Source organism: Platalea leucorodia, assembly GCF_965183815.1.
Source record: "Platalea leucorodia genome assembly, chromosome: 13".
Classification (NCBI taxonomy): Eukaryota; Metazoa; Chordata; class Aves; order Pelecaniformes; family Threskiornithidae; genus Platalea; species Platalea leucorodia.
This window is the reverse complement of record NC_138835.1, coordinates 3,464,204-3,489,946: the sequence shown is the minus strand read 5'-3', so window position 1 is coordinate 3,489,946 and position 25,743 is coordinate 3,464,204. Positions and strand designations below refer to the sequence as shown.

General features: G+C 40.2%; 1 protein-coding gene across 1 annotated transcript in view; it reads left to right on the top strand.

The window, feature by feature from the left end:
• PTPRT (protein tyrosine phosphatase receptor type T) overlaps positions 1 to 25,743 on the top strand; it is a gene marked incomplete at both ends in the record, with an annotated part of 468,324 nt that overhangs the window by 227,778 nt on the left and 214,803 nt on the right. Inside the window, one exon of the mRNA XM_082325617.1 lies at positions 13,335 to 13,628. Within this exon, the coding sequence (XP_082181743.1) occupies positions 13,335 to 13,628 (294 nt within the window). The remainder of the gene's footprint in view (positions 1 to 13,334; positions 13,629 to 25,743) is intronic.

Sequence of the window (25,743 nt, the reverse complement as noted above, 5' to 3'; positions counted from 1 at the left end):
GGGGGGATTTAAAAGCCGGGGAGATGTGGTGCTTGGGGACATGGTTTAGTGGTGGCCTTGGCAGTGCTGGGTTAATGGTTGGACTTGATGATCTTACGGGCCTTTTCCAACCGAAATGGTTCTATGATTCTATGACTTCTTTACTGAGTTAAGAAGTAGAGTCCTTGCACAAAGTGAGAAACATTCCTTACAAAGGAGAAAAATAATTTTGCAAGTCATAATTTGAAACTCTAATATAGGAAGAAAACTTCTTGTACCTAATAGTATGTTGGTCATTTTGCATTTCGGTTGCTGATTCTTCAGTTTTACAGGATGACATGTTGTTCAGGCTGCTGCTAATTATGTGCTCTCTATTATGGTAATTGACATCTCTCAATTTTGTTGTTATGACTACAAAGTACTTGGTAACAGGCTGATAATGCATAAAGACTGCAGCCTGTCTTGCTGGCTGGGAATCATCACTATTTCTTTCTGTTCTGTCTGTCCGTATGTGCTGAGTTACAAGCTGTTTGGTGTAGAAGCTATTTGTACAGTCTTTGTACAGTCCTTATTGCCACGATGTTAGAGACATCACAGCAATACAAATACTGCAGGTATGTACATATGTAAGCACATATAATCCACTTCTCAGTCAGTAGTGATCTCAAATCCCACTCTGCAGCAGTGTAATGCTTAATCAGTTTTGCCTTATGTTTAGGTAGTCCAGTGATCTTGTTTCAGCCAGAAAACACGGGTGAATTTGATGCTTCTTGACCTGGTTGATAGCCATACTTAGGGAATACTGGTATTAGAAATTGGCAGATTGTATATCAAAGCTTGTATACCATTGTGCATCGTCCTGAAAGGATGACCAATCATTATGATCTCAATCCTTTGTATCGTTCTTTGTATTGTTAAAAAAAAAAAAAAAAGTTTATTCCATTTCTTAGTAGAATTCCCATCTTCCTTTCCCCTTTTTTTAGCCTTTGCAGCACACGCTGAATCTCAGGAACTTACTAAATGTACGCCTGTAGGGGACCAGACTGTAGGAAACTCTCAGCTGATTAAATCAGTAAATCCAAATTGAATCTGAGCCTTCTTAGGAAAGCCCAGGTTCAATTTGTATTGGTTAGGGGAGTAATAATATACTGTGAGCAGAAAACTCTGGACAGAAAGGTTTCAATGTAGAAACTACTAGTAATTTACTTGGTCATATATGCAGATAATGCTTTGGACATCTGCAGATTCCATTTTGGGAAGATTTGTGGCAAAGTAAGTTCTCTGTTAGCTCCTCGATAAAATCTTTTAACTTACCATTTCTACCGTTGGAACAAATATTTTTATAATAGGGTTATTCTTGGATGGAAGTTGATTTGAGGTCTTGTAGGATGTGCACAAAACTTGGTATAATGGGATTCAGACATAGCTGCTTCTCTAGATGAACAGGTTTTTGTTGCATAACCTCAAATGCAGGATCCTGTCTGTGGAGGACCCAGGTTGTCCTTGACGTTGATTTAACACTGTTTTTCAGATACAGGTCCCATTAAAAACCACTTCAGTTCTACAGTCTAAACTCCATAGGCCGTGCTGCAGCTCTTCCAAAGCCTAAATAGGCTCCCAGGTTTGTCTGATGGTAGATCTTCTTTTTAATTAACTGTCTCAGGGGCAATGCAACAGCAAGCAAGGAATATGTACGTAAAAGAAAAATTCCTTAACTAACTGCAGACATTCTTGGGAATACTGGGAAACTTATGGAAAAACAGTACAACTATAACATCCAGGATCCTGGATCTCTGGTGACCTTCAAGTCTAGTGGAAATATCCTGTTTACTTTTCCTTAGTTGGGCTATTAAATTTATTGGAGTGGTCTGGCCCCTTGATTAGGGAATTGCTCCCTGTGCTTGGACATTTTTTCCATTGTGCCACAGCTGTGGAAATTACCAGCTCTCACTTCCCATCCCCTGTAATTTCTCGGCTATTGGCTGCTCACTCGGTTGGTAGCTCTAAGAATAGATGAGTAGAAATGTCATTCATTGTTCACCGCTGTAGATTGCTGTCTTAGACCTTCAATCTCTTGTCTTTAATGGCTACAAAATAGGTTCTTTCATACACAAAAGAGATTTTGCAATGTCTCTTTTATGCTGTTTCACAGGGAAGGTTGTGATACAGGGTTAAGAGTCTTGAAATAAAATGGAGTTCATCAGACATGAAGTTCGTGGCGTCAACAGGCGTGACTTCTCAACTGTCTGCAAGTATAGTGTGCCATTAAAACTGTACGCTTACTGTATGGGTTCGGTGTACATGGATCCCCATGTTCCACACCAAGCCATGCTTCAAGAACTTTTTTTTTTTCTTTTTTTTTTATAAATGTGTTTAATATACGAAGGAAAAACAGAAGACAGAAAACAAATGGATTGTAGTTTGCGTTGTCTCTAAAGTAGCAAGGCTTTTAGGTATATCTAGGTAAAGTCAGATACTTTTGAACTATAACATTTTAGTGGGGTGAAGATCACAGTCCAAAGCCCTGTTCAACTTACGTTAGGGTAAAATAGAATAAGCAGAGAAAGTATTTTTTGAAAAAAATCCATATATTATTGGAGCATATTTAGGGTTAATAGGATTGACTGTCAGGTATTCTTTCAGTTACATTCAGATGTAGAAATTTTGTTCATGCTTTCAGGAAAAAAATACTTGGAATACATAAGTATTAATGTTCAGTTTTGGGAGTATGCCTCTGGGTAGCAGGCAGACTTTCTTCTTTTGTGCATATTTTGCACTAGCCGGAGAGACTGGCATATGACTTAAAGGTGAGACAGATCCCTTTATGTGCTGGAAATTGCCATGAAACTTCAAGTTGTTCTTCCTAATGTTTATCTTGCTAGACAATATGATTCTTTTTGCCACCAGAAGCAAAGATTCTTGCCATAATGACATTTTAATAAATGATTAGATTGCTCGCATAGCTGTATAAGCAGCGTGGCCTTAGTGGCAGCAGAATAGTTATTGGCAGCAACTTGGCTCTTTTTCACACTTTGTTGTTTATTTGTTGTCAGCAAAAGTGGATGGGTGATTAATCTCTGTGTTGAATTTCAGGGATGAAAAGTGCTACTTTATGTGTAAACCATAATACAATTTATGTAGGTGTTATTACTGTGAATGTTTTGGAATCCACATAAGGAATATTTAAATATCATTGATATCCAAGTATTCAAGTAGTTTCTTTAGGTTTCCTAGAGCGTACATCTATGCTTACTCTCAGAGAAAGAAGTAAAGAGAGAAAAACTTTTAAATTTGAATGAAGCTGTGATAGCTGTGATAATAGCAAAGCTTGCTCTTCCCTTGTGCTAACAGTGTTCCTCACAGCCTGCCCAAGTGTGTCATTTCAGTCAGTTAAGACATGAGGAGCACCCAGCAAAGTTCCTTTGAAAATTAGTCCTGGTTCATCCAAGTTTCGTATGAATACGGAGATCTGAATTGTATTCCTGCTCAGGTTGATAGCAAGAAAACACGCGCTCAGGTGGCCATCCTCTCTGAGCCTTAGTTGCCTGGATAGTTCGCTTGATGCTGCTTCACGTGACAGAGGTACGTTGGTTGAAGAGTTCCTAGGGTGCTGCTTTAGTGGTGTGTCTCCACCATGGCGGCTCCCCGAGATCCCTGTCGGCAAGTTTGCTGTGTACTATTACAGCGTCAGCTCTTTAGAGGCTATGTCAGATTTGACTTGCCTCCTCGTGGTCAAATGTGATTAGTGCTTTTCACAGATCTGTCATGGGAAAATAAATGCTTAAATGGGAACATTTTGCTATATGGGCTGAAAGAGCCTAAATTTGTATGTCAAGCCTGGCATACGCTTCTTTGTAGGGGGTCATAAAATCTATAGGCTGGAACACAAGACTACATTCAGTTTCTGGCCCTACAGCCATCCATTAATCATTATTTCCAGTTATAAAAGAACATGCTCATACTTGCTTCACCAATATGTTGTGAGGATTAACTGTGAGCAGTTCCTTGAAATGCACTTCATGTGCACACACCGGCGTCCTCACTCTTTGAGCTGACCCAGCTCTGGGGTACGTAATGCATTTGCGAGAAGAGAGATCAGTATCGGTGGTGCAATAGCAGAATGGACACCAGTGAGCCTACAGGTCTCCTCCATGGTGGCCTCTCATATTTAAACTCCAGGCTGGCTGTTGCCTCAGTTTCTCCTTACCTCCTCATCTGTTCTGCACATCTTTAGATGGTGGGCAGGGTGGTAAAGGGCAATGGGATGTTTAATTCGCCACTTTGCCTTAAATGAAACGAAGAATCCTGCCTCAGGCTTTTCCTGCAAACCTAGCAGGTTGCTATGGATTAAGCTACTTAATCAATCCAGACAAACCATTCCATGCTGCTTCGTAGTAGTCAATACCTCCAGTCACTTGCCATTTCAGCAGCTTAGAGACTAGCGATCCTTCATTCTGCAGACAGAGATGTGCCAGAAAGCGAAAGTTGCTAAATAGCTTCTATAGATGAGGCTATAAAATCTTGTTGCCTTCATCCTTTCCCACCATCATAAGCTGGTAGCATAGCAACTGATGAAGCTGCTTGAACTTGAGTTGACCTGAAATTACATGTTTCACGGTTTATGTGTTTATTCCCGCCTTTCTACTTTTTTTTGGTGCTTGTTGAGTTTACGTTTCCAGTCCCTATGGGAGATTAGCAGCTTGTTCATGCAGAAAGCTGAAATAGATTTAATAACACACGATATATGAGCTTAAATAGTGCACGGAGTTAGAAACACGAGAGCGAGCTAAAGCTGGCCGTGACTGCTGACTGGTGGAGAGGACCTTCTTTTTGATAGGATGTGGATGCAGTTTTCCATATCTTTGTACAGGCTTGGTGGAGCCTCCCGTAGGCTGATGTTTCAAATTGTAGTGTTACAGAATTGGCTGTTAAAGGAAGCAGAGCAGAGGGTGAATGTGCAGAGATGATAGTAACCCTGGCGTTCCTCACACGGGGCAGAGAGAGAACTCAGACACAAGTTCAGAAGTAACCTGCAACTTGAATGACTGTCGCTTCTAAAGTAGCAAGGCTTTTAGGGATTTGCAGCAGGACAGTTGCAGCAGTTTCTGGTGGAGAAACAGTGTGTTTTCACCAGAGTTTCTGGAAGGTTCCAGTATTTTCATCTCCCTTGTTGAAGGAGAGCTGATGCTCAGTTCTCATACGTTGTGACACTTTTGTAATTACTGCATTCAGATACGTGTCTTATGTTAAAACCTACCTTGGTTTTCTTCGTGGGTCATTTCAAGACTAATATGAAATGTTAGTCCACACATACCTGATGTGTCTGTCATCAAGGGCAAGCTCCAAGAAATGAGGGGAAGTAGAAACAATAAAAAATTACTAATGGTGGCATGAGAAAGACGTGTCAAGGATGGGTTTGGAGAACAGGGCTTGGTTCAAGCACGCTGCACGGGGTCCTGGAGGAGCAAAATGGAGCAGTTAGATGCCGGTTAGAGAAAGTCATGGTCTTTTTATTTTTACTGGTTTTTTTGGTCAAATGAAAACTGAACCTTTTTTCTGTGTGTGACACAATCTCAACAGATGGGGCTAAAGTGCTCCAGCCTCCGAACAGTCTTAGTAAGAGAATGAAATTCTTTCTTTGACAAGCACTTTAAGTATTGAATTGTTAAATCAAAGGTCATCACTGTCACCAGTGCATGCTCTGGCTGCATATATGAAAGGAAAGTGTGTTGTGCTCATCTTTTCCAGAGAAAAGCATAATCATTTATCTTCATGTGATGGTTTTAGACTGCAGCACCTGAGTTCTGCAGCCCTGAATGAGGGCATTCAGGGAGCATTCAAAGAGCGTACAGGTGCTCAGTGTTATTTCTTGCCGAGCAGTTCTTTGCGCACCTTGCTTTGTGCCTTCCCCCTTAATAGAGTAACTGTTAGGTCTGATACCTCACTGTATTTCACACTGAAGGCCAGGCACTGAGAAAATAAGAGTAATAAGGTAAAACGCATCTCACCTAAATTTTAATACCAGTCAAAAGAGGGAGGGATCAGGGAGCCGTTAATTTTATCTGTCTTAGATATGTACCTTAAGATGAGTTTTACATTCTCTGAAACTGTCCATTTCTCTCGGTTGACTATAAAGGGAACCTGAGATGGCTAGTACAGGCTTGAACGTATCAAAGCTACGTGGTAAAAGTCAGTGTATTTGTAATCAGCTCGTGGATGCCTAAGTTCTTAATGCACAAAAGTCTTTGTGTTGGGCCTCTCATGGTTCATGGAAGATCTCTGTAAACAGAATGACATTCCATAACAACGTCATTCTGTAAGCAACAAGAAGCATGCTGCTGCTCTTGTTCATGGTGTCATTTTGTAGCTCTTTTGCAGTTGAAAAACTCAGTAAATTACACGCACTTTAAAAATGAGAGTTAATTGTCCATGATTCCCAGCCCTGGGGAGCTTGTCATTCTTAGCGATTACCTAGAGAGACTGCGTGTGCGCTGTATGGGGTAGCACTCCTATCCATGTGAAGAAAGGTTGCCTTCGAGCACTCTCAGTGCACAGGACTTACGAATGTGTTTTGCTGCAGTGCTGGAGATTCCTACATATCAATAGTGAGCCATTAGGGAGCCGTGGGGGAGTCTGTAGTCACCTTTTTTTCCTCTTTTACAGTACAAACGATGACTCAAAGACAAGCATTCAGTCCTGATCTATGCGAGTTCTTGTAATAAGCTTTACAATTAGAGCACAGAGTCTTCCATCTAATTCACTTAATTTACGCTGGGAAATGAGATACTGTTCAACTAATCCGATGCTATTTTCTTCTTTATTAGAGAATGAAAGCATCTTCTGAGGCTCTGGTGGGATTCAGGCTAAGCTTCTGAGACACAAATAGTGTGAAATGCTAATGAAATAGTATGCTACCATAATTCCCACTTGGTATCTGGTGCCCCTCTCCTTTAACCTGCAACACTATTTACTTTGTAAATTTTTGTTTAATAAGGTGACACTAATACAGATGAACTTTCTTCAACCAGGGTTCGTTCCGGCTGTCTTGCATGGTGACTGCAGTGCTTTTAGGAAATGGTTGAGAGGTTTTCTACTGCTTTATAGTAACTCCTGTAAGCATTACTGTGTTCTTCTCTTTAAACTTAGGCAGCCCAGTTACTTAATTTAGAGCATATGTAGTCAAATCACCAAGGAGCCCTTCCACTGCCCCTTAAGGGGAAAATACATAGAGAATACGTACTCTTCGTTTTCATCAGGATGTAACAAGTTCTCTCTTTGTAGATAAGTGCTACACCTACACTGTTGTGAGATGTAAAGGGACTCTTGTCTGTAGTCTTTGAATTTGCGGGTTTTGGGAATGTCAGAAGACAAGCATCCTGCCAAATACTGCGTCTCTTGCTCCATTGGCTTTCTTTGGTGACATTGATTGCTGTCCCCTGAGATCTGCTTGTCTCTTGTTTTTCGTTGCTGTTGTGCTGATTCTTTGACGACTTTGCTCAATTCTTTCACATCTTTCTGGATCATTTTTATCTTCTCCCCCAATTCTTGTACGTGAAATGTATGGCGAGTTCCTTGTAGACAGAAGCATTAACTCCTGAGGGAAAAGCGAGAAGAAAAAAGCGCATGGCATGCTGTGGCAAATGAGTATTCTATATCATAAAGTACTAAAGTTACTTATCACTGTTAGTAAATTCTGTGTTGGGAAGAAGCATCAGGTGGAGAGTATTGACATTAAATTTGCTAATCCATAGAACAATATAGCAGTGTGTAAATGCAGCCCCCCACTTACTTCTTTAATGACCTAGCTCTTTAGCTAAATAACCAACCCTGCCACAAGCTAAAAGGGTAAATTTCCATTTTTGTCTGTCAGTCTTTGATTACTAAGCACGTAAGCATCCTATGGCTGATGGTTCATGAGGATGAATGCAATGTTGATCTCAACAGGGGCAAGAAGAGACCTGCATATCCACAGGGCTGCATCACATAGTACGGGAATGCTCACCGAGGATGGGAGGTTAAACTTTGCCGTGTAAGGGTGATGTTTGCCTTCTGGGACTGCTCTGTTTCATAATGGGTTGCAAAACCAACAGTAAAGGCTTTTGCACCTGTGAAATGTATAAATCTGTGAAACCATGGCCCTTGTTCTATAGGCTGTAGTAATCCTAAACCCTCCTCTTCTCTCACTTTCCTGGATTTTGGCTTTAATTAAAATTCAAAATTGTTGGTTTCAGAATTGGTTCTGGGCACTTTTCTTTGCGAGTAGACAGACTATATCGCTTGTTGGTGCAATCTACCCATCCAGGTGAATTAATGAATCACTTTATTAATGCCGCTGGCACACCCTTCCAACACGGTTGACATGTGCCACTGCTGTCAGCCTGTTATATTACTGTGAGACAGACCTGAATGTCTCTCTCTTAGACAAAAAACTATTGGTACAGTGTCGGCACAGTGAAATAGTCTCATGCTAAATATTGTAAAATCTTTGTGCCATTCCTTTGTGCAATAAATGGAACTGGAAGTTCGGACAATCACTGGAAAACAAGATTTAAATGCTGCATGTATTACAGTAGTAGGCAGTGTGCTAATAAGCAATGCCAATGTAAATGCTGTCATTCAGAGCTCAGACTGCTTATTGCTATGTTGTGAAGCTAGAAACGGTACTCATGGATGCTGCTCATACAGTCAAGTGAATCATAGCCAGCAAGAAAGAGTGCAAAACAGTTGTGCAAAGGTGACAAATTCTGCCTAAAGGATCGAGGGCTAAAAAATCAGAACAAAGACATTTTAACATGATTCCATTTTTATTTAAAACAGCTGGGTTTGCCTTTAAATGCAAATTCAAGAGCCTATGTTCTCAATAGCCTTTAAATTGTAACAGTGTGTGGTTATTGTGTAGAAAACTATACAAATATGTTTTGTTCTATATTCTTTGCTTAAGAAAGTTCTGCAAAGCTTGAAATTTGGTTTCCTTGCCTTCCAGTCCCATCCTTATCCATCTGGCAAGCGCAGTCCACAGCTGCTCATTTAGGACGCTGCGCGAAAAGCTTACAGTTCCCATTAGTAGGGGAATAAGCAGTATCATGTTTGAAAACACAGATCCTGCTTGTCAGGCAAATGTCTCTTGAGAGCAGCTCCCATCCCCACCTCTTCAATCCCCAAAGAATAAAAAACACTGGCTCTCTTCTGATCTTATTTTTAGAACCTGTGCTGTGTGTTGCATACATGAGAGAAAACAAAACAGGGCTGGCTGTGTGCGTGTTGCAGCCATCTTCCCACTGCGTATGGGGCGTGCGCAGCTGATGTTTTGGAAGGACCTAAGGGTCATCCAGCAGCGTGAAAGGTACAGACTGGGTGGCCCAGCCAGACACAAACCTGCTTTCCTCCTCTATTTAACAGGCGTGTCAGCCTTTTCTGGGCCCTTTCTGGTTTTGTTTTCTGGTTTTCTTCAGTCCTAAGTTGAGAGCTTATTTCAGTGCTTGAGGGAGTCACGTTAGGAATTTCACATGTTGGCATGATTATTCAGTAACAAAATAAAAGTACAGGTTAACACGTAAGAAACAGAATCGTTGAACTTTGTGATATACTAGTGTTTTGTAGAGTTAGGAGTTCTTTTTGTCTAAAATCATCGATAGGCCAACAAATGCAAATGAGAGCTCATGCTTGTCTTGGTTGTGCGTTTTATCAGATGATCTTATGAACAAGGAAGGAATTTTCAAAAAAAATAAAGCTTTATTCATATAAAATCCATAGCTTAAGAGGTTTATCCAGCTATTTTAAGATTACATTTTTTATAATTGCTTTTTCTTATGGAGTATTTCACAGGAGACAGTGAAAACAGTTGATGGGGATTTGTCTCTCATGTTTCAGTCTTCCCAGATGCATTTGAAGGATGCACGGAGCCCATTTTGCTTCCATTGTCTGACAATTGCTTAGAATTGCCATGCTTAGAAGATCACACAGAGAGAGATTCCAGTAGTAGAGTAGAAACTCAGGGGCAGTTGCCAAAGAGTAAAATACATGTGTTTTCCACAGTAGTTGGAAAGTATAGTATTCATGGCACCAAGCCTGTCAGAGTTCAATGAGTGTCTGGATGACGCTCTTAGTCATATGGTGTAGTTTTAGGTAGTCCTGTGAGGAGCAGGGAGTTGGACTCAGTGGTCCTTATGGGTGCCTTCCAACTTGAGATACTCTATGAGTCTGTTTGGTCTTTTTCGGCCCGTCATGTTAGTTTTGTTTTCTTGTGCTCTTTGCGCTACTAAATCTTCTGTCATTTTAAAGCCCTAACCATGTTCAGCCTTCTCAGCTGTCGACCACAGCTGTATTTCCTCTTCTAATAGGAGAAGAAAGGCACACCCCCAAATTCCCTTCATGGCTGCACAACTGGACCTGCTTTGCACATACAATAAAATCAGCCATCTTCCTGATGTCCTCGTTCCTGGGGAGCTGCGGCTTTCTCCTCTGTGCCCGGAGGAGGAGGGAGAATGGCTGAAAGGCAGCAACAGCCTAGATAAAGCTTGCAATATAGAATACTGTCTGGATCAAATGGGGCTTAAAATACAGTTGATCACAATTACATGTGTACAAGGCCAATCTGTCACCATGTTTATTTAATCAAGATCACATAGAGATTTTAATTAAAGGAGTGAGCTTATAACATCAGGCTGGTCATATGTAACTGACAAGTGTGTTTAGTTACAAAGGCCAAAAAATGGTCCTTATTTATGTGCTAGTTTTGCTAAATAATGGGTAACTTGTTTAGATCACTTGCAGTAATTTGGCACAGAGTGATATTAAAAAAAATTGCTTATTGTCCAGTTGGTGCCAGTAGGAAAGAGCCCGTTATTTTCAGTGAGGTGGGATTGAGCCTTGAATAACTACTACAACAGCTACTAACCTTGATTTCTTAAATTTGGAAAACGGGAGCAACAGTTTAAACTCCTAATTTTCTAATATTCTGTGGCACCTGTTTTTCAAGTGGTACTTAGAAAGGGGAAAATTAATGGGGGGGAACAGAAAACCACCATCACTTTTTTGGGGGTGAGGGGTAGGTTTAGATTTGGCCTAAAATAAAGAGAGAAGACAGTAATGCTGGCTGTCTTCTTAATTTAAATGAGTTAGGCAATAGTCGTTTCTAAACTTGCTAGACGAGACTTTCATGTCTGTTTAGGAGGACAAACTGCTCTATTAATTAAGCTCAGTCCCGTAAATCTCTTCTAACTTGCAATCAAATCCCAGAGTAACCTGGATCGTGTTGCTATTGAAGTCTACAGCCCAGGAGAATGGAGTTTAATATTTCATTTGTCCTGTGTTCAGCTATGATGTGACTTGTTAGATGTCACTTTTGCATTGGGAATGAAAATCACCAAGTCTATCTTTTAATTGGCTTGCACCAAGAAACAAGTAATAAACTGTGATTTATAATAATTTGGTTTTTAATGAAAATGTATCTACATGCATTTCTTGAAAACAAATTTCTTGGAGAAATAAGCTTTCTAAGTCAAAACATAATCAGCCTGACATTCCATATCAGAAAAAGATTCTGGCAGGAGTTAAGGGAACAGTGCGAAACAAAAGCAGAAACAAACATTCACAAACAAACTTAGCTCCTGACACTGGTTTTTGTTCATGTTGGATACCTGCTACAATTACAGTTCAGATTGCTTTTTTTTTTCAGAGGTACAATGCACAACTACTGCAGTCAGTCTCAAGGAGGTAGCATCGTTCATTGTAATTAGTTAGCCAGAGGAAATGACATTTAGTAACATTTCAGCTGATCATTTTGTATAATAATGGTTTCTGTGCATTTGTTTCTCTGCACGGAGCACATTGACCTGCAAGAGTTTTCCGGAGGGGAAAGTACTATCATCTTCCTCCCATCACATGGTGCTCACACTCTTCTCTTCCACATTTCTGTGGGTCTCAGATTCTTCCAGTTCTCTGGGTTCTTTGAGGAATCACCTTTCAGAGGGGTTTAGCATAACTCCCACTCTAAAATTCATGTCATACTGTAACATTTACAGGTTTCTTTTTCTGAGACAGAGGTGTCCTTTTCGTCACCTTATTTTCACAAGAGAATAGAGTTTGTGTCCTCTGGGCTGAGGGCAAACCACGTTAGAGTGTGACAGAGGGAAAGCTAGATGAGATTAAAGAAATTGCTCATAATCTTGCGCAGTTCAGCTCAGGTTTTCAAAACAACAAGGCATATGCTATTTGTGTGGCTTCCAATATGCAAATGTTATTTATACACTGACAGAGGGGGGGAAAAATAAAAATCAGGCAGGCAGCCAGAGCCCTGTAGATATTTTTTTTTTTTATTTTTTGTAGCTTTCATCAAAGGGTGCTGCAGAGAGAGGTCTTTTATTGGCTTGCCCTTTTTTTTTTTTTTTTTTAATCACAGAGGTGATATTCAGCGGCTGGGTTCCTGCCTCCTCATGATGCTTTTCAGATATCTCGGCACTCCTCAAGTCTCATGCAGACTTTGGTCGAGTACCTTTGCTCATGAAGTTAAGCAAACTTTGCAGTCAAACATGACAGGAGGTGCTGATTCACTGGTGCCTTAGAGTTTTTCTTAGCTTTGAGCTACCAAGAGCCTCAGTTAGAGTCAGTTCTGGCAGCATCCTGACTACTCATATTGACCATGGGAAGATCCCTGGTGTTTAAATTTGCTAGTATTTTCTCACACACAGCCAGTGCTTTGATTAAAAATAGATATCCTATTTTTAACCTTTATTTTGCTTGGTAAAATCACAAAATGAGCAAGTGATTTGAGTTTTCCACTCATTGCGAATTGTGTCGTGTTAAGCATTACACTTTGGCTGAACCACAATACCATGATCAATGATGGTGATATTCTGCCACATTGGGTCACAGGGCAGAGGAAGGGCTGTTGTACCACAGCCTTTTTATACGTGCTATATGCTAAGTGCACTCAGCCTTCTTTATTTAAGACTTCTTTCCCGCCTCACCCTCCAATATCATATTGACTGCTATTGCTCATATGCTTAAGGGAGGGAATAAGTATAAGCCTTCTGATCTTTTAAAAATGACTTTTGGATTTTATTTTAAACAGAAGTTGCTTTGTGGTTACTGTATTTTTGCAGGTGTTTCTAAATTGGTAATAATAATAAAAAAATAATAATTGTAAGGGGGCTGAATTTTTAGCACAACTAAAAGAAGCCAAATTCTTTTCAGTAACGGGTTAAATTCTTGTGAAGGATTTGGTAAATGACAGGAGAAACTGTGCCTGTATTACAAAAGATTTTGGGACAGCCTTGCTATACAGATACACAGTGGAAATTTGGTCCTTTTGACAAAATTGTCTTAGGCCTCTCATGATTTCTTTTTGTCTACAGAACCCCCAACTCCTATTGCCCCTCCTGAGCTGCTGGCTGTCGGAGCCACGTACCTGTGGATCAAACCCAATGCCAACTCCATCATTGGAGATGGGCCCATCATATTGAAAGAGGTGGAGTATCGGACGACCACTGGGAATTGGGCAGAAACGCACATTGTAGACTCTCCTAATTACAAACTGTGGCATTTGGATCCTGATGTGGAGTACGAGATCAGAGTGCTGCTCACTCGCCCTGGAGAAGGAGGCACAGGGCCCCCTGGACCACCACTGACGACAAGAACAAAATGTGCAGGTAGGGTTTCTACAGCTTTGCAATATGGCACAGCTATTTTGGTTCACTTACTAATACATTAACAAACGGTCCTCCGCACATCCTTATTGTAGATGTGCTTCATCAGCGATCTGAATTGACATTATGAATTTCAATATATCCTGGAATATTTTACTTTTTATTCCGTAGGCAAATGTTTAAGAAACTGTTGTTTTTACGCATGTAGTGTATTTGCCAAACTTACTGCTACAGTGTATGGCTGTTTTCTGTTGAAATGAGCAGGCAGATGAGAGTTCCCCAACCAATTCTCCAGTAAGCAAATCATTCTTAAGACTAGTTTGTTATAAAATTTTCACCGTGTTAGTGCATAACAATATATTTGTTGTTCTTGAGTAATGGTTCAGCGTTGGTTATTAACAAATTGACAGTGGTATCAACTTATCAGTGCAGCGTGGTGAAGCAGCAAGCGTTTAGTTTTTAAGATACATTTTTGTATTCCATTTGACGGAACTTGTTCTCCTCCTCACTTCTGATAATGAAACCTGTTCGAACACTGTGCAGCATCTTCCCTTTGTCTTTCATACTGGAACAGATCAGTTTTGATCGTCGGACAGGAAAAGTCTATCTTCTTTCTAAGCCATATTGGCCTTTCCAGGAAAAGCTAAAGGATCATGTTCGTCATGTTTCAGATATATTGGCTATTCATTCTGTTTCCATACATTAATCATTAGCCATTAAGGGAAATCAAGCTCTGTGCCTTGCAAGGGGATGAACAAAGCAGTTTTCTACCTAGCAGTTTTTTTCCACCACACAACTGTCGTCTCAAGGTTTGCATTTTTGTAATTTTTGCAAGATGCTTTGTGGTGTGAACAAAGGACAGAGACTAAAAGACTACAACCTTCCTTCCCTCTCCACAAATTAGTGGTTTACAGCAAGTGGATTTAAGTAGTGGAGAGCTTATGCAAAAGCATTCTGGTTCCAGTTACTCTTGCTGACCAAAGAGCAAGTCTGAAGCGTGAAGAATGCATGAAGAACAGCCAAATGCATCCTGGGATGGGATTAAGCAGTGCAATGTTGGTGTTCCTCACCCACTGTCACAGCAAGAGCATCCCCAGCAGCATCCTCTTCCTCTGCCAAGAGAGGAAGCCTGGCGGGTTGAGCGTGTTGTGGGGCGGGGGGGCACATCCATGCTGCCTTTCCTTTTTTGTACAGGTTATAAAGCAGTGAACTTCTAGTGCCTTTCTGAGAAGACCTGGTTGAAAAAAAAATAAATCTGAGCATGAGGATCTGGTGTGTAGGTGTTTGCTATATTCAGCACCTGTCCATTGGTAGAAGACAGATGTTTGGAGGCTTTTCTGCAGCTAGGTGGAAAGCATGAAGTGAGATGGATGACGTCCTGGCCTATTTGGGAAATTGGCACATGCTCTGCTAGTCATCTTTTGGCTGTCTGCTCCTTCACCAGTGTGGTCAAATTCTCCCTTCAGCAGAAATAACTGCAGGCCTAGCCTGGGACTACGCATTTACATATGGAAATGTGACATGCTGAGATTTGGTCTGTAGTTCATGCACTGTGATTTTGCAGGCACATGCTCTGCAGCAGCCAGACTTGCAAACTTTTCTGTATTACCTGTAAAGAATGCTTGGTTTAGTTTAATTGAGGGGTAAAAAAAAAAAAAAGGATGTTGGCTTTGTGCTTAATGATGTCTTGTACTGGATCCCAAATTGCTGAGTTTCCTTACTCGGCATACGTATTGACTGACATCATGAAGGATGACGTAGATAATTTGTTCAAATTGGCTAAGCAGTGCCACTTGCTATTTTCCGTCCTAATTTACTAATGCAAATCTAACTGGAGAAGGTCATTCTGTTAACGTTAGTTGTCATACAGAGCTTGTTGAGATTGATGGTGATGGCATTTATGTTTTGTTTAGAGCATTGGGTGGGAGAAATTGTAATGATCTTGATCTAAGCACGGACTCGAAGGAAGGGAGAGACTTACCCAATATGTAAAGATATATGACTTCCACAAAATGCCAACTGAAATGATAGACAAGAAAATGCAGCTCATTATTCCGGTTTCCATATGTCATGGAACTCCTTCAAAATACCCTATATAGAGGATAATTACACAAAACTTCTGTGGTAAAGATTTTCAAAAATGTGCTGAACCAAGAAAACGGTACTACTTCCTTGGCTTTTCTTAGAGCAGCTAATGAATGACATCAGTGAAAATTGAGAGGTTTTTTTGATAGTTGAGGGATGAATGATGATGCTTTTTTCAAGTGAATTTTTTGGTTCTTTTCTTTGTCATTACTTTTTCTTAGCAAGAGGGGAGTACCAAACTCCTACACATTTGTATGCAGTCAGTAGATGACGGGAGTAGTCCTGTTTTACTGGACTGTTTAGTGTTGGTACTGTGTTTATTAGGCCCACTAATAAAGATAACAAAATTGACTGCAGAAGTAATAGTAGAGAATATCATGTATACTGGAGCAGAAGTATTTACTTACTTAAATTGCAAGAAATCAGTGTAACCATAAACAGAAGGTGTCCGCAGCTTTCCCATAGTGAGAAGTCAATGTCCCTTTTACTAAATAATCATCTCCTTAGTGTCTTTTCACATAGGCATAGTATACTTACGTGCTAGGGAGTCTGAGTAACTACTGGCATAGCCTTCAATTTAGGCACACCTTGCAATGAGATTCTTCTTTTTTTATTTTCATCTCTAAATTAGAACAGAATTTGGGAAGGACCGTGCTTTTCTTCCACTTCAAATCAAGCGACAAGCTCATTTACAAAGATGCAGTCGTCTGCTGTGAGTTTCCTGACTGTCAGACTGAGCAAAAGCGTGACCGGAATGGCTCAGCATGAGCTTAGGAAGTCATTGCACCATGACGCAACTCTTAATAAGATCATTCATGATTTTCAGATTTTTGATCAGAGTGAATGGAAGTTGTTTACATGGACTTTTAGAAGTTTTTCATTATATAAACCCCATAAAACCTAATTATGAAAGGTCTTGCTCTAAATGAGCACAAAGAAGTTTTATTAAACAGGATAATATCTTATCTAAATTTCTATAAACAGCATGTGCCCAGGCACCCATTATCCCGCTGGTGATGCTTTTGGTTTTCTACAGGACAGCATTACAAGACTTCATTTATATTTGATCTTTAGAAATGATACTGAAAATTAAGTCCCAGCTTGCCTCCTTCCAGGAAAAGCCAACTGCCAGAAAATATGGCAAACCTTGCCTTTGTAAAGGAATGATTTTTTTGTTGTTGTTGTTGCTGTGGCTTTTGTGTTTGTGTTTTTTTATTTATTTTTTTTATTTTTTTCATAGGCTGTGATAGGTTGTGTCTTGGGGCAGGAGGAGATTAAATGACCTTGAGGCATAAAACAGTAAACTGTCAGTGAGAGGGAAGAGTTGCTCAGCAGGGAATGGGGAAAAGAGAAAGACTGCTTAAGGTTAAGACCAGACACAGGGTTGAAGGGTGGTTAAAGGGAAGGAAGATATGAAATATTAGTTTCTACCCCCAAAATAATAGGTTGGATGAGATAACAGGAGCAGAATAGTATGTTTGAACATAGTTCCCAGTAGTGCCTAGTAGTTCAGCACTGGTCTTCTGAGTGTGGTTTTATTTAGCCGTCCTCAATAGTTACACAGAGCTCTTTAAAATCCTTGTTTCATGGGCTTTGTTCAAGAGTGCGCTTTGGAAAGCTGTGATTTGGGAAGCTTGGGGCTTGTTTTCTTCCCTGTGCTTATTTACTATTCCCCTGCTTTTCTTCTTTCTCCCGTTGCCACAGAAAGGGAGAATAGGGGAAGAATCCTTTTTTCCTCTGGTGAATGGGAAAGAGAAGGGAAGACCTTCCAAAAGAGGTCATCGTTGGGGGGGGCAAATCTCATCTGTAAAGTATTTGCCTTCTAGTGGGATGAACTTGCCTGAAAAGCAAGGCCAGAGAGTAACATTTAAATGAAGATTAATAAAGGGACAGAGATAAGACTTTCTTTAAAAATAATATTTAGACCTGGTTAAAATACTATCTGAAAAAGCTATCCTGAACGTGAGCTTTTCTGCCTTTTTGGATGATGACAACAGGTGACTCATAAGATGAGGAGGGGTTTGTGACCTTGAGGCTTGGAAGCAGAAAGCTTTCCAGTCTGACAGGAGAGTTGCTTGGCAAGGAATGGGAGGGGAGGAAAAGTCCTGAGAAACCCCCTAATCTTCCCCCCGCAAAAGGTGTGCCAGTGATTCTTCACAGAACAAGCTTATCACAACAGGAGGTTTGTCCTCATATGGAAAAATTAACAGATCCCATGCGACCTATCTCTGAAGATAAACTGCTAGGGACTGGGTTATTCAGCAGGAGGATGCGATCTCGCTCCTGGAGAAAGGAGCAGTTGTTAAGATCAATACGCAATTTTTGTTCTCGGCCTAGGGAAATAAAAGTTAGTCTTGAATGGTGTAGCTGAATTCAATACTCCTTTTAAAAATAGTCGGGAGAAAGTAGCTGATATAAATGCAAATAATCTGTACATTCAGAGTTTGATATTGTATTGCAAAGTAGTTGGAAAACCTTTTCCTTTAGTTATTATTAAAAGGTATTTTGTTGCCATGAAATGTTGTGAAGTTTAGGAGTAGTAAGCAGCTTTTGCCATTTTTTGCGGTTTTAGGACTACATGTTCATATTTTATAGAAATGTTTTTGTCTGTTGCTCTGTTACAAATGTTAGGAAAAGGAGGTAGTTGTGTACTGTTGTGAAATGCAGAAATTGGACAGCCAGAAGGTTATGTTGTTGTGCACTGTGAGTTAATATGAGTTGTTATAAAAACAGGTTAAAAAATATTTATTTCTGATTTAATTTTAAGGTGATAGCTCCCATTAAATAGGAAACATTCACATGTTAATGTTGAAAAATAAGATTCAGGGTTGCTATACTGCTGCATTCATTTTTTTTCAAGCTTACAAAAAAAAAAACACTGAAAAAAATCTGATACATGAGTCAAAGCACTACACAAATGGCATATCACGTGATTTGAAAGATAATTCTGTACAACTGAAGTGTAGGTATTCTTAGAATCACTGTTTCACAGACTAATTAAATTGGAGTTACTCTAAGCCTTGTCCTGAAACATACATTCATTTCCTTATTAATATTAGTTAAATTTTAACTCTTGGCTCCACTGGCTTCTATAACTTTAAAAGTAGACAATCGGGAAAACAGACACTTATTTAGCAGGATTGCCTACTTTTGAAGAACGCTTCCTGTAGAATATTAGCATTGCAGGAAAGCCTCACCTGGGCTGCTCGTTTTCTGTATTGGTAAATGCTGCGAGGGCCTTGCTTTTCTCAGTTATGGTAAGACAAGCCTCTGCAGTGCACGTTCCGCTTGTCTTCGGTTTTGCTCTCTTGCTAAATTCCCTGAAACAAAGGCTTGTGTAGCACAGTGAAATGCACTTGTTCTTCTCTTGATAGCGCCTATTCCCCAGAGCCGCGGCGCGCTGCAGGTGAGCTGTTGAGAATGGCATGATCTCGTGTTTGAGTTTTGGTACATGGATCCCGCAAAGCCTGTGGGACTGGTACCCATTTTAGTGACTTTGTCTGCTTAACTTGATGATTGAAACTCTGTTTTCATTCCACCTCAATAGCCTTTGGCATGTCAGCTAGAGAGGTAAGAGCAGAGTTACAAAAATATGATATTCCTTCTTTTTGATCCTCGATCCCCAATTTGTGCTTGGAAACGGCCTGGTAGCACTGTTGAAAGATAGGGGCTTCATCTGTATCGCACCCGAACGGCTTAAGCCCCTTTGCATATAAGATGATGACTTCCCCTGCCAAATTGATTAAATAGATAATAAACGTATCTTAATTTCTGCTTTATTCTTTCCCCCCTCAATTTTTGAGGGAGTAGAAAGACAGCATCTACCCTTTAAATAACAGCTGAAAGAAAACGTGAATTATTTCTTGATGATACGCATTTTGTGGCTCTGAGCATGTCAGAGTGGTACGCTTTTCTTGTCTCTCTTTGTCAGGTCTCACCTTCTGTCTAGCCCATAATGTGTACCTTCAGACCTCGTGGGCAATACAGACAATGCTTCGACTGAAACTGCAGAGCTCTGTAGGAAGCAAAGTGTGTTTCTGGTTGCTCTTCAAGTTGCAGAGGTGCAGCTGGTTGCCTGTATAGGGGTGTTCCAGGCAAACCATGTCTCTCTGAGGAACTATCAGTATCGAGTTCTGGATGCATTGGCTGCAGAAACATGTTCAAACTGGAAAGATACCTTTCAAAGAACAGAGGATAGATTAGATCTATGAATTAGTTACTGGAAAAGAACTGAAAAAAGAAGGAGCTACGTTGTCTGGGATATAGCAACAGTGACGACCTATATGGAACAGAAGGAATTTGGGAGGAGGAAGGGACGTAATTAAATGGTGGAAGGGGAAGCAGAGTGTTTTGGTGCACGTTGGGTGACTGACTGAATCCAGGACTCCTGAAAAGCCATATTGTTGGAGCTGACAAGACACTTGGTTTGGCGTGAGGCCACAGTCCATCCAAAGTTCAGGCACTAAATTCGGTGTGTTGGAAAGCAGCAATGTGCAAAGGAGAGGCCGGGATTTACTGCTGGAGCCCATCAGTATGCCACAAATCTGATATTTCTTTCTGGCAGCGACCAATGCCTGAAAATTCCCGAGTCTAGCGAAGCATATCCCCTATTGCCTTTAACCACAGTACATACAGTGAAGAATTTTCTTTATCCTGGTCCCTGCAGAAGATCAGCTTTTTGTCCTGAGGCATGTGGATTGATTGCCCTTATCTTAGTCTGCATAAATACAGTTATGAATACAAAGGCAGTCATAATAGTGCTTTGGTCTGGATTTTTTTCCAGAGGGATTTTACTCGTGATGGATTTAAATTCTAGGGATTTATTTTTTTATCTGTAAAGGCAGTTTGTTATCCAGAAATGTTTTTTATTTTTATTTATTAGGATGAAGTCTAGTTATTCATTTCCACATCACACTGTTTCTGCTTGATGGTGTTGCTGTTTAATTTAATGGCTTTCTATAATGTGGTTTGAATATAGCATTATTTTCTGAGTGGGCAGGCTGGTCAGTAAGATGACAACTTTCCTAAAGGCGTTAGGCTTTCACGCCATGACGAATAGTTCTCGTGAATGATGGGACCTCATGACTTCTTACAAAAGAAGTCAACCTGCCTCGCACTTACTTTCATGCCAGCTGAATTTAGGACACTGTTCTTTTCTATGTTCCTCGACTCCTGAGTTCTGTCCAGGTTTCATACCAAATAGCCTGAGTATTCCTAATCTGAAGATGCAAAAATGGAGGGAGAGGAGAAAACAAAACAAAAAAGCCCAAAACAACAAAACCCCCATTCTGTTTTGTTGAACTCAAAGAAATCCCTGAGCACTGGTTGACTTCGTGGCACTGTAGATTTGAGGCAGCTGACCATCTGGGGTGCGCACCATACTTTTCTAAGTGAAAGTGGTTTTGAATGACATTTTAAGTGAATGCAAACCAGTTTGATTTTTCTCTTGTTGCAGTTTTTCCAGGCTGTATTTCTACTTGAAACACGCTGGGCGCACATGAAGGCTATGTACGAGAAGGTCACTGACAGGAGATGCAGGTCCACATTAATGGTTTCAGGTCTTCTAGATTGGAGCCTGGACACAAGTGGTGCACAGAGAACCCAAACCAAAATTATGTCAACTTCTGCGTTACCAAACCACCCCAGGTTAATCAGGGAACTGAGTTCTCATCTTTGTGTACGACACAATGTTGTTTGAATTTTCTTGTACGCGTTCCGACGGTTGTGTGATTCCTCTTTTTCAGCTCACTTAAACAAACTGTGGAGGGAGGGAAGCAAAATAAGCAGATATTTGATGTGTTAATAGCTTCTTTCCTCTTTGCTTATGCAGCTTCATTTCAGCATCCTCAATTTAAGGATGTCTCCAGCATGGTCCTAAAAATGTGACTTCACAGGACTATATCCTTAGCTTATGCAAAATTGGCACTGCTTTACTGAAGTCAGCATTTTACACCCATTGAAAATCTGGCCCACGATTTGCAAAAATGGGCCAGGCATTTTTTCTTGATTGTCACTCAGTCCCCTGCTAAAAGCAATTTATTTAAATTGCATGGTGTCTTTTAGTCTTCAGTTAAGTGGTGTCTTTCATAAAATTTCAGCCCTTATTACCATATTATTACTGTTTCTTTTAGGTTTTTGAGGGTGCGATGAGATGATCGTTTCCAGATGTTGCTTTATACGGGTGTGAAAAGCCCAGTTAGTGGGTGGAAACTGGAAAGGATAAAGCTCTGTGTGTGTTCCTGCGGTGCATGTGTTAAGCAGTGAACTTCCACTGAGGAGCGACCGAAGGGAGGTGTCTGTTTTCTTTCTCTGTGTAATATATACCATAACTCATCCTGGGAGTGAAATGATAGGCCCAGCCTTGCAAAGCATTTATTGAGCTGTATGGATTTGCATAGTCATGATCCTATCTTTGTCCTGGGACAAACACTGCTCGCTGCCTCCTGCTTATGTTTCTCTTTTTGCCTTTCCAAAGACAGCTGAAACATAAATGCCTTTCATTTTTAAATGTATTTTTAATGCACACAAGTCTGCATTAAAAAGCACTCAAATAGTAAGAGGCGTTTTAGAGTTTATACACTGAAAGTGCCCAATTTTAAACATTTCAAAGAATAAGATGTATGTTAATTGGCTTTCTTGGAAGCTCTACCATACAATACAAAAGCAAGGCAGGGGCCAAATGGAAGAGCGCACTGCGTTTTTAACCTCATGTTAATGCTTTTAACCCTGAGATATTTCTAAGACGTTTAGGAACAGCTTTGTTCCTCACATGTTTAGTTGTTTTACATTTTGTCATAAATATTTTACCCTTTTTTTCTCCCCAGTGGGCTCTGAAATATTGAGATGTACATGACTTCTTGTTTAACACTTGCCAACTTACCCAGGTGAGCAGGGGTGTTGCACAGCTTGGAAAAAAAAAGGAAGAAAGCACGTTGATGTCTTAAATACTGTTGCAGAACCAGCAGATGGAGTATGAGAGTACAAAACCTTTTTTGTAATGGTGTGTATGTCTGTCTGCACAAGTACATTGCGTTTTCATACTGGTTGAGCTTGAAAATGGACTTTTGTTTTGTTTTTTTTTAACCACCTGTTCTGTCCATGGACATTGGTGTGACCCATTATGTTACAGTATCTGAACATGACAAAACGAAGCACGAACCAGCGACCTCATCCCCCCTTGGGGGATGCAGGGATCCCTTTGTATCTCAATTCACCTTACACAGGTGGAGAAGCAAAGACCCCCAGTCTCCCCAGGCTTTGGATTGGGATCCAGATGATTGCCATGGCCATGGGACTGGGTAGGGGTCATAAACTTAGTCACCATTTTAATTAATTGTTATTACACTGAGTGGATTGAGGAAAAAAAAAGGAAATGCTTTCAACTCCTTTTGACTTATTTTTGCCTTTTAGTTTTATAAGTGAAAAAAATGAAAAGCTTTTTCTTTTTTGTTTTTTTTTTTTTTTTTAAACTGGGCTTTCTAAAAATATGAAGCAGTGAAATATTCTATGATTTTAGAAGTAATATTCAAGTAGACCATAGCTGTGACCATATCAAAGTGCTCAAATATTGCTGGAGAGGTATACAGGCCTGAGCATCAAAATCAGACTGACAGTTGTTATGACAATGTATTTCACTCAAGATCTGCAAATCCTCATTTTAGCTGCCAATAATCCTACAAATTATTAAGCTAAAATCTTGGCGCAGAGACCATTGGAAGCGGGTTTAAAGCGAGACCGCTACTCACAAGATAACAGAATCTGAAAGCCTTAACGTCACAGTTTCCTCCCTGTGGCCCTTTGAAAGGTTTTCTAGCATTTACTAGAGGATGAAAAAGAAGCAGGAGGGAAGTAGGTCTTGCAAATAGATCCAAACCTTCAGAAGTTGATTTGTCAATTAATGAAGTTTGACAAAAATCTTTGCTGAGCTTGAAAGATTAGATTATATATCAAGGAAATCCGCCACTTTGAAGATAAAGCCTTTAAGTGATAAATTTATCTTAGTAATGTTTTTAATAGGAAGATAAACTGTTGGCATTAAGTTTTGTCTCTTTTAACAGAGGAGGGAGTAAGGCAGAGGAGTGGGATGCCAAATTTAACAGAAGGAATGCTGCACCAAAGGCAATCTTATGTATGAACTACTGTGTGTGTATGTATAAAACCAGCTCTTCCCAGTTGGTTTTATTCTCCTCGGATTATTTGTTAACCTAGCATAGGCATAAATCATTCTACCTGCTGTTCTGTAGGTCACTTTGCTATAATGTTTATTTTTACATTCAGAATACATTCCCCTGCCAAAAGATTCACATGATTCTTTTTCCTGGGCAGAAAAAAATCCCATTGTCACTAAAGAAACTGTGAGCAAGAGACTGAAAGCAAGTCTATAGCTGTGGTGGTTTTTTTCTTTCATACAGAATTAAAACTGTGGTATGCCAGTTCAGGCAAAGCGGATACCCTTGCTGCTATAAGGAAGCCCAAATGTCTGCGAGTTATTGTCTGATACATGTAATAGATTAAAATACTGGTGTAAAGTGTTGCCTGTTGCATTCTGTAATGTATAGAAATCACTATGTTGCATCCTATAATTTCCTTTGTGGCAATCGGAATGGTTTTTGGGTGAGCCGTGTTAAGTTTCTTACAAACAGGGATTCCCATCCCTCAACACGTACGTTATGGTCTTCTAAATCACTCGACAGTGCACTCCTACTAGTTTCAGTTATAAGACTTCCTTTTCCTTTGTGAAAACTCAACTTTCTTGATTCTGGTCACTGTCCTACTCTTCTAAAGAAATCAGGAACCACAGATATAAAAGATGAACTTTGCAATGCCTGATGTAAAATCTACGGAGTAAAATTGAGTTTTGTATCTACTGCTGGTGTTCCTGTTTATGTTCTGAAGCTGTTTTCAGTAGTTGTTGCTTCCTGTTAGTGTTGTGCGTGCGAACTCCGGATACGCACCTTCTGCCAGCCTTCTACTGTCTGTGAAAGGCTTAGGCAATTGATAGCTTTCCTCTGATCCAGCTGGCACAGCAGAGCAAATATTTACTTATTTTCACACAGAAGCAAATATCTCAGTGTAAAAGAGTTGGAATCGCACTCTGTGCAAACAGGTGCTTCATATACCGGTACATTATGCTGCAACCGATCAGGAATTTATATTGAATCTTCCAAGCCCCTTGCGCTGCTGGCAGCGCAGCTGGCCCGAGGCTCACAGCTTAGTGTCGTGCTCCCGAGTGATGGGACTTGGTTCATTAGTATGAGTGATAGTGTGTCTGTCCTTATCTGTTTCTGTGTATGTCTCAATGTAAAAGATGCTCTTGCTTGTATGAAGAAATAATTTCCAAACCTGATCATGGTGGCCTGTGCTAAAAGTAATATGATCTTGTTAAAGTACTCTTTAGGCTGCAGACATGTACCTGTGCGCTGAAGGCGTAATCATTATCAGCTTGTTATTCCTGCCTTTTCTCCGTCACAGGGGTGTCCCTTGGCAGTAGAACGCTGAGATGTTTTAAAAGTAAGCGCTGTTTATGGATGGAGGGGCAGGCAGAGCGTTGCCTGTGACGCAGATGTGTTAAGCAAAGGTAACGTTGTTAAAAGTACAATGTAAGAAACTAAAAAGAAAAGAGTGGTGGGATATTTTTACTCTATTGCAAAATACTCTAAAAATTCTTTTCAAACAACGTACTATTTACTGGGGTGTATGTTTTCTGTTCTGGATTGCTTCAGTGCTGTTGAGTTTCTTTGTTCAGGAAAAGAGACTTTTTTTTTCTGGTTAGAGCAATTTGTGCTAAAATATTTGCACTTCATCACCTTAACTTTATGCATTTCTTGTAACAGCAATAATTAAAAATTAAGGAACTTTTGCTCATATGTTAGCTCTTAAACCATAACGTTCAGTAGCAATCAGATCCTTTGACTGCCTCCTCTCATTTGCAACACACAGCTCCGAAACGTTCACCCTTTGTCTTATTTATTCAGCTTGTTAGGGTAGAGCGTCTGCTGTGAAGAATCTATAGGGCGCCTGGCACAGTAGATCC